The sequence below is a fragment of the Oncorhynchus kisutch genome, linkage group LG7, assembly GCF_002021735.2.
Source record: "Oncorhynchus kisutch isolate 150728-3 linkage group LG7, Okis_V2, whole genome shotgun sequence".
In the NCBI taxonomy this organism is placed as follows: domain Eukaryota; kingdom Metazoa; phylum Chordata; class Actinopteri; order Salmoniformes; family Salmonidae; genus Oncorhynchus; species Oncorhynchus kisutch.
In genome coordinates this window covers 24,399,655-24,407,869 of record NC_034180.2, presented here as the reverse complement: position 1 = coordinate 24,407,869, position 8,215 = coordinate 24,399,655, and the positions used below count along the sequence as shown (strand labels likewise).

At 41.7% G+C, this 8,215-nt stretch overlaps 1 protein-coding gene across 2 annotated transcripts in view; it reads left to right on the top strand.

Annotated features, from left to right (window-relative positions):
- The first annotated feature begins 3,466 nt into the window (after positions 1-3,466).
- The window catches only part of sptbn5 (spectrin, beta, non-erythrocytic 5), a 59,179-nt gene continuing 54,430 nt past the window's right edge, over positions 3,467-8,215 (top strand). Inside the window, exons 1-3 of one of the 2 annotated variants that reach the window (XM_031828717.1) lie at positions 3,467-3,583; positions 5,961-6,102; positions 6,262-6,397. In XM_031828717.1, coding sequence (XP_031684577.1) covers positions 6,284-6,397 — 114 coding nt within the window. In that variant the 5' untranslated portion in view covers positions 3,467-3,583; positions 5,961-6,102; positions 6,262-6,283. The remainder of the gene's footprint in view (positions 3,584-5,960; positions 6,103-6,261; positions 6,398-8,215) is intronic. The other variant, XM_031828718.1, reaches the window with a different exon arrangement.

The following is an 8,215-nucleotide window of genomic DNA, read 5'->3' as shown; positions in this document are numbered from 1 at the left end:
ATTGAATGTTAATTTCTTTACCATAAGCCGCCTCCAATGTTGTTTTCGGGAATTTGGCAGTACGTCCAACCGGCCCCACAACGGCAGACCACGTGTATGGCGTCGTGTTGGCGAGCGGGTTGCTGACGTCAACGTTGTGAACAAAGTGCCCGCGGTGGGGTTATGATATGGGCAAGCATAAGCTGTGGACAACTAACACATTTGCTTTTTTATCGATGGAAATTTTAATGCACCGTGATGAGATCCTGAGGCCCATGGTCGTGCCATTTATCCGTCGCCATCACCTCATGTTTCAGCATGATAATGCACGGCCCCATGTCACAATGATCTGTACACAATTCCTGGAAGCTGAGTGTCCCAGTTCTTCCCTGGCCTGCGTTCTCACCAGGCATTTCACCCATTGAGCATGTTAGGGATGCTCTGGGTCAATGTGTACGAGTACGACTGCAGTGTTCCAGTTTCGGCCAATACACAGCAACTTCGCACAGCCATTTGAAAAGGAGTGGGACCACATTCCACAGGCCACAATCATCAGCCTGAAACTCTTTGCAAAGGAGATATCGCGCTGCATGAGGCAAACACAATATTCTGACTGGTTTTCTGATCCACACCCCTTACTTTTTTTAAAGGTATCCCAGTCATGTGAAATCCATAGATTAGGGCCTAATGAATTTATTTCAATGGACTGATTTCTTTATAGGAGCTGTAACTCAGTAAAACCATTAAATATTTAGCATGTTACATTTATATTTTTGTTCAGTGTGTAGTCGTAGCCAAAAGTTTTGAGAATAAACACAAATATTGATTTCCACAAAGTTTGCTGCTTCAGTGTCTTTAGATATTTAGATGTTACTATGGACTGCTGAAGTATAATTACAAGCATTTCATACGTGTCAAAGGCTTTTATTGACAATTACATGAAGTTGATGCAAAAAGTCAATATTTGCAGTGTTGACCTTTCTTTTTCAAGACCTCTGCAATCCACCCTGGCATGCTGTCAATTAACTTCTGGGCCACACCTGACTGATGGCAGCCCATTCTTGCATAATCAATGCTTGGAGTTTGTCAGAATGGGTCCTGGCCATGGACCCAAAAAATCAATGTTTTATCCCCGAGCCGCTTAGTTATCACTTTTGCCTTATGGCAAGGTGCTCCATCATGCTGGAAAAGGCATTGTTTGTCACCAAACTGTTCCTGGATGGTTGGGAGGAGTTGATCTCCGAGGATGTGTTGTTACCATTCTTTATTCATGGCTGTGTTCTTAGGCAAAATTGTGAGTGAGCCCACTCCCTTAGCTGAGAAGCAACCCCACACATGAATGGTCTCAGGATACTTTACTGTTGGCATGACACAGGACTCATGGTAGCGCTCACCTTGCCTTCTCCGGACAAGCTTTTTTCCGGATGCCCCAAACAATCGGAAAGGGGATTCATCAGAGAAAATGACTTCCGTCCTCAGCAGTCCAATCCCTGTACCTTTTGCAGAATATCAGTCTGTCCCTGATGTTTTTCCTGCAGAGAAGTGGCTTCTTTGCTGCCCTTCTTGACACCAGGCCATCCTCCAAAAGTCTTCAACTCACTGTGCGTGCAGATGCACTCACACTTGCCTGCTGCCATTCCTGAGCAAGCTCTGTACTGGTGGTGCCCCGATCCCGCAGCTGAATCAACTTTAGGAGACGATCCTGGCGCTTGCTGGACTTTCTTGGGTGCCCCGAAGCCTTCTTCACAACAATTGAACCACTCTCCTTGAAGTTCTTCATGATCCGATAAATGGTTGATTTAGGTGCAATCTTACTGCCAGTAATATCCTTGCCTGTGAAGCCCTTTTTGTGTAAAGCAATGATGATGTCACGTGTTTCCTTGCAGGTAACCATGGCTGACAGAGGAAGAACAATGATTCCAAACACCACCCTCCTTTTGAAGCTTCCAGTCTGTTATTCGAACTCAATCAGCATGACAGTGATCTCCAGCCTTGTCCTCGTCAACACTCACACCTGTGTTAACCAGAGAATCACTGACATGTCAGCTGGTCCTTTTGTGGCAGTGCTGAAATGCAGTGCAAATGTTTTGGGGGGATCGAGTTCATTTGCATGGCAAATAGGGACTTTGGAATTAATTGCAATTCATCTGATCACTCTTCATAACATCCTTTTGGCCACGACTGTTGTGTATATATAGCCTTCCTGTATTTTGTTTCAATCAAAGCACATTCTGCCTAGTGGTACATGTTGAGTTTTGGCTGCATTCATTTTTTGGTGGGAATATTCAGCTAACCAATCCAAAAATCTCAAGGAATGAGGTGGTGTATTTGGTGTAGCAGTAATGTTATACTATGCTATTATATTTGGTTATGTTGAATACTAATGAATGATTATTTGATCTTCCAAGAAATTTATTCAGATTTGATCTAACTTTAACCAGAAATTGAAGCACACCTAGCCTAGGCTACTCTTTTTCCTCATGCAAAATTTGATCATCCAGAAACGAGAGAGCCCATGTGTGGCTGTTTTTATGAAAATCTGTGAATATTTGGCCAAGGAAACATTTCTGGTTGGTCTCAGGGAATGTGAAACCATTAGGAAAGGAGACTTCTAAAACAGGGGTTGAGTGAAGTTGTAGCGAATATGTGGAATGAGCACGGAGAGCCTTACAAATTTGTTTAAATTACCTTATATTTCAGTCTAATACGGCTATTTATTTTTGAAGCTCTTCATCAGAAGCACGTTTTTTGTAAGTTGTTTGGCCTAACTGTCCTCTCCAAGTTTAGCTGGAACTTATCCCGAAAGGATTTGAGAAATATGATTGTTTGACCGATAGGCCTATGACATTGGCCTACATCTCGTCTTCCACTGTGCAGAATATAAGATCTCAACAACAATTGGAGAGACTGGTTCAAATGTCTGACTGAAATACGGGACAAATCTACTTTTTAAAATAAATTAGTGGTGTTTGAATTTGTTGTTACAATGCGGGACCTGGTTGTTTGGTTCCGGGACGAGGGTCAAAATGCAGGATTGTTCCGCACAATCCGGGACATGAGGTCCCAACTACCAGGGGCCCCCCACCCAGAATTATTATTATTGGGAAACCTGCTAAACGTCCTGTTATTCTACACATTTTGCCATGAGCTTGAGACAAAAAGTAGCAGTTTTAAAGCTAATTTCCTGCAATTTAACACATTTTGCCATGGATTATTACATGTTAATATGCTATCTGGGGGGCCACGACCCTAAAATCCCCCAAAAGCGCGGTCGGTAATCCTGCCCCGACTGTGCTTTAGATCAAATCAGAATCCACATCTACTTCCTTCTCACGCCCCCTTTCTGCAATGTAAGTTGCCTATTCAGCATATTACTCTGTCTGCCAAATTGCCCTATAACGCTAGCCCTTTGCCTCCCATGCAGTCAGGTGAGTCAAGTGTTCATGCTGTAAATCCCTTACTCCAATGGTTTCAAAGTTCACTTCCGCATTACTGGACAAGAGAAGGACCCCCCCTAAAATCTGCGAGATGGGTAGATGAGAGTCTGAGATTTATTCACATTGTGCATCACAATCTCAATTGATAAGGATACTTTAGAAGGAAGGTAAGCAAAGAAGCCATATCTTTCCTCCTATGGGTTTACGATTCTCTCGTGTTTACTGTGTATCTCCAGATTTGTCTTCTGTGATTTATCTACATTATTCAAGAGATCATGCTTGTTATACTGTATGTACTGTGTGTGTTGACAACAGGTTTATGATGAACACTGTAGTTTACCTTACAAAAGCTCTCTTTTCCAAAACAAGGCCACATAACACTGCTACAGTACCGATACTGTGTTACCTAGAGTCTTCTTGCCATGCCAGTATTTAGTACGTCCTGTGTACTTCACAGTATGTATGTTGTTTTTAACCTCGTTGCATGTTCAACATATTTTTTATGAGATACTGCTCGTTGTTGTAACTACAGTAGTTTAGTATGACCAGACACCAGTGACTTAGCTAGTTACTGAGTAAAGTTTCTTTAAAAAATAAATAAACGGCTGTCACATGACTTGGCTCAGATGAAGGACTCCGATGTTGAGTTGAGACAGTTTTAACACTGAAATGTTTTCATCTCAGAGGACGGCGAGAAGGAAAGGTTTGTCCGCTATAGTGTCCAGTTTGAATGTATGTGGGAATAATAGCCTGTATTGTTACTGTAAAGTATAAGTAAGCATCAGCTAAAACCTACTACAAAAAAATTATGGATTTAGTTTATCTTAGTCCAAAAAGTACAGTTGAAGTCAGAAGTTTACATACACCTTAGCCAAATATATTTCAACTCGGATTTTCACAATTCCTGACATTTTAATCCTAGTAAAAATTCCCTGTCTTAGATCAGTTAGGATCACCACTTTATTTTAAGGATGTGAAATGTCAGAATAATAGTAGAGAGAATGATTTGTTTCAGCTTTTATTTATTTCATCACATTCCCAGTGGGTCAGAAGTTTACATACACTCAATTACTATTTGGTAGCATTGCCTTCAAATTGTTTAATTTGGGTCAAACATTTTGGGTAGCCTTCCACAAGCTTCCCACAATAAGTTGAGTGAACTTTGGCCCATTCCTCCTGACAGAGCTGGTGTAACTGAGTCAGGTTTGTAGGCCTCCTTGCTCACACACACTTTTCAGTTCTGCCCACAAATTTTCTATGGGATTGAGGTCAGGGCTTTGTGATGGCCACTCCAATACCTTTACTTTGTTGTCCTTAAGCCATTTTGCCACAACTTTGGAAGTATGCTTGGGGTCATTGTCCATTTGGAAGACCCATTTGCAACCAAGCTTTAACCTCCTGACTGATGTCTTGAGATGTTGCTTCAATATATCCAATATATCATTTTCTTTCCTCGTGATGCCATTTATTTTGTGAAGTGCACCAGTCCCTCCTGCAGTAAAGCACCCCCACAACATGATGCTGCCACCCCTGTGCTTCACACCCGGGATGGTGTTCTAAGGCTTCCAAGCCTTCCCCTTTATCCTCCAAACATAACTATGGTCATTATGTTCAAACAGTTCTATTTTTGTTTCATCAGACCAGAGGACATTTCTCTAAAAAGTACGATCTTTGTCCCCATGTGCAGTTGCAAACCGTAGTCTGGCTTTTATGGTGGTTTTGGAGCAGTGGCTTCTTCCTTGCTGAGCGGCCTTTCAGGTTATGTTGATATAGGACTCGTTTTACTGTGGATATAGATACTTTTGTACCTGTTTCCTCCAGCATCTTCAGAAGGTCCTTTGCTGCTGTTCTGCAATTGATTTGCACTTTTCGCACCATAGTATGTTCATCTCTAGGAGACAGAACGTGTCTCCTTCCTGATAGCTGCGTGGTCCCTTGGTGTTTATGCTTGCGTACTATTGTTTGTACAGATGAACATGGTACCTTCAGGCATTTGGATATTGCTCCCAAGGATGAACCAGAATTGTGGAGGTCTACAATTTTCTTTCTGAGGTCTTGGCTGATTTATTTTTATTTCCCCATGATGTCAAGCAAAGAGTCACTGAGCTGGAAGGTAGGCCTTGAAATAAATCCACAGGTATACCTCCAAGTGAAATAATCTGTCTGTAAACAATTGTTGGAAAAATTACTTGTCATGCACAAAGTAGATGTCCTAACCGACTTGCCAAAACTATAGTTTGTTAACAAGAAATTTGTGGAGTGGTTGGAAAACGAATTTGATTGACTCCAACCTAAAGTGTATGTAAATGTACAACTTCAACTGTAAATATGTTGGAAATAGCAGACTTCAAACACAGTTCCCAGTCCAGGATATGAGCTGGCATTGCCCTGTGACTACAAAGAGCATGGCATGATCCGGATGATATTATCTATAAAGCCAATCATTTTTACAGTCCTGTTGAATAGGCCAGTAAAAGAAATGAGGAGGTATAAAACTATATGATCAACAGGGTTAGGTTGGACTAACTATGATAATTTCTTCAGATTCACCGTATTGATACAGTCCAAAGACAGAACTTTTTCACTCTGTACTCAAACCATGGGAATCGGGAAAATCATGTTCAGCCACCGGACATAGACGTTGCCTATTTAGGCTGATTTGCAAACGGACTACCTTACAGCAATTGTGAGTACTGTTTAGTGTTCCAACCAACAAATAGTTTGTTTTGAAGTGACACAAAATATGGAGATTGGAACGAATACTCAAAACTTTGCATTGAGCAGGGTACTGTAGGCTGATTTGACAAGTAATGGTAGTGAGGTTGATATTACTCTCTCCCTACAGGTGAATATATATAACCGTCAGGATGGACGGGGAGGAGTTTGAGACAGGCCGTATCCAGGTGCTTCAGGAGCAGCGTATGGCTGTCCAGAAGAAGACCTACACCAAATGGATGAACAGTGTCTTCACCAAGAACGGGGTAAGAGGAATGGAGGAAAGCAAATGGCCCTCTGAGGCTATAGTGGGTGTCAACACCCACTGCTTCTCCCTCAACTGTTTAGGGTTTAAACAACGGCCTGGCTCAGTGCCTAGTCCTGCTGCCTTTGTGGAAAACGCCTTTTGTAACTGTTTTGGGGTAAATGTTTTGCTCAGTCATTGTTCTTCATGCGTATCAGCTTTTTAACTGTCATGCATTTTAAGTACCGTGCTTATCAAGTGTCTCAAAGTAATGTCATACACTAATCACATACTCTTGGTGCTGGTCGAAAGGTTCAACTTGAAAAAGACCAAAGACAACACTTCACAAGTGTGCCTGATAACCTCTCCTTAGCAGCTGGCTGACCTCCGAGTCAGCCCTTGCAAAAAAGGTTTTTAGTTTTTAAACTGCAGTGAAAGTCCACTAACTGCAGTCGACTCTGGTATTTTAAAGGCTGTAATTGCAGAATAACCTCGGTGTACTGCAGTAAAAAAAAGTGTAATTTTGGATGCAGTATTTATAGCATACTGCAGGTATTCTACACTCTCTCTGCAATCTTTTTTTCATAAAGGAGACCTCAAAGTATCTGATTAGCCACTATCTGTGAAAGCTGTAACAACATATTGAAGCTTGACATAATCATAATTATCTCACAGACACTAATCAGCTGTTGGCTCTGAGGTAATGTTGGCTAATAGCAATGTAATAAGGAAATAGATCTGTGGTAGATCAATGGCAGCAATATTTGATGAATCCAAAATTAGATTAATATATGTTCCATTTCGCTACATTACATTCTATCCATTCCTCTGAGATGTACTCAATATGAGCCCGATGGTGCAAAACTGAATGTAATTGGCAAGAAGCTCAAGTTATTCAATTCAATACCTTTATTCATCCCCTCAGGGGCAATTTAGATGGGTAGGGCTATGGCTTCTTATCTCAAATCAGTTAGAGAGGACATGTAGGGCCAGAACTGAGGATTGAACTAGCTGAGGGGACCATCATGCTTTATGGACTCTAGACAGGCAACAGTGCTGACGCTTGGTTAATATGTAACCTCACTTTATCATCTATGGCAGGGAGGGGGGAGAGACAGAGAGAATCCAAGATCTGGCATAAATATTGCACCAGCCAGACAGACACACAGGAAGGAAAGAGTCTCTTTTTATAGCATTAGCTTTTGTTTAATGTTCCATTTCTAGGGTAAGATAACATTGTTATTCAGATCCCATCACGTCAGATCTCTTCGAGGAACTGAAAGTAACATAATTGGTCAGAATATGGGCACTGTTCTTTCTTTTATGTCCCTCTTTTTCCTGCATGGGAACAAGGCATATTACGGTTGTTCACACCCACACCATGTGAGTCAGATGCATGGTTCACCACATGTATTTGAAATGCTTCCCCTTCCCTTTCCTCCTCCTCTCTCTGTCTCTCTCACCCTGAGTGTTGTTCTGTCGAAATCAGCCCATAAGTAACATTTGCGTTGCATATCACAGTAGTGGAAATGTTGCATGGCAGGCAGAGGCCTATATATAATCCTTTGACTGGACACCACTTTTCTGGAATTACCCATACATAAGCATTTCCCTGTAAGGTCTATCTGTTGTATTCGGAGAATGTGACTACAAAGAAAACCGGATCACAAACACACCAAGTCAACCTGAATCTGTATTTACAGTACAGCATCATGCATTGCCAACTGCTGTGGTCATCGTCATGACATGGCCATAGGTATTTTTGGTATTATATTAGGATCCTTATTAGCTGTTGCAAAAGCAGCAGCTACTCTTCCTGGGGTCCACACAAAACATGAAA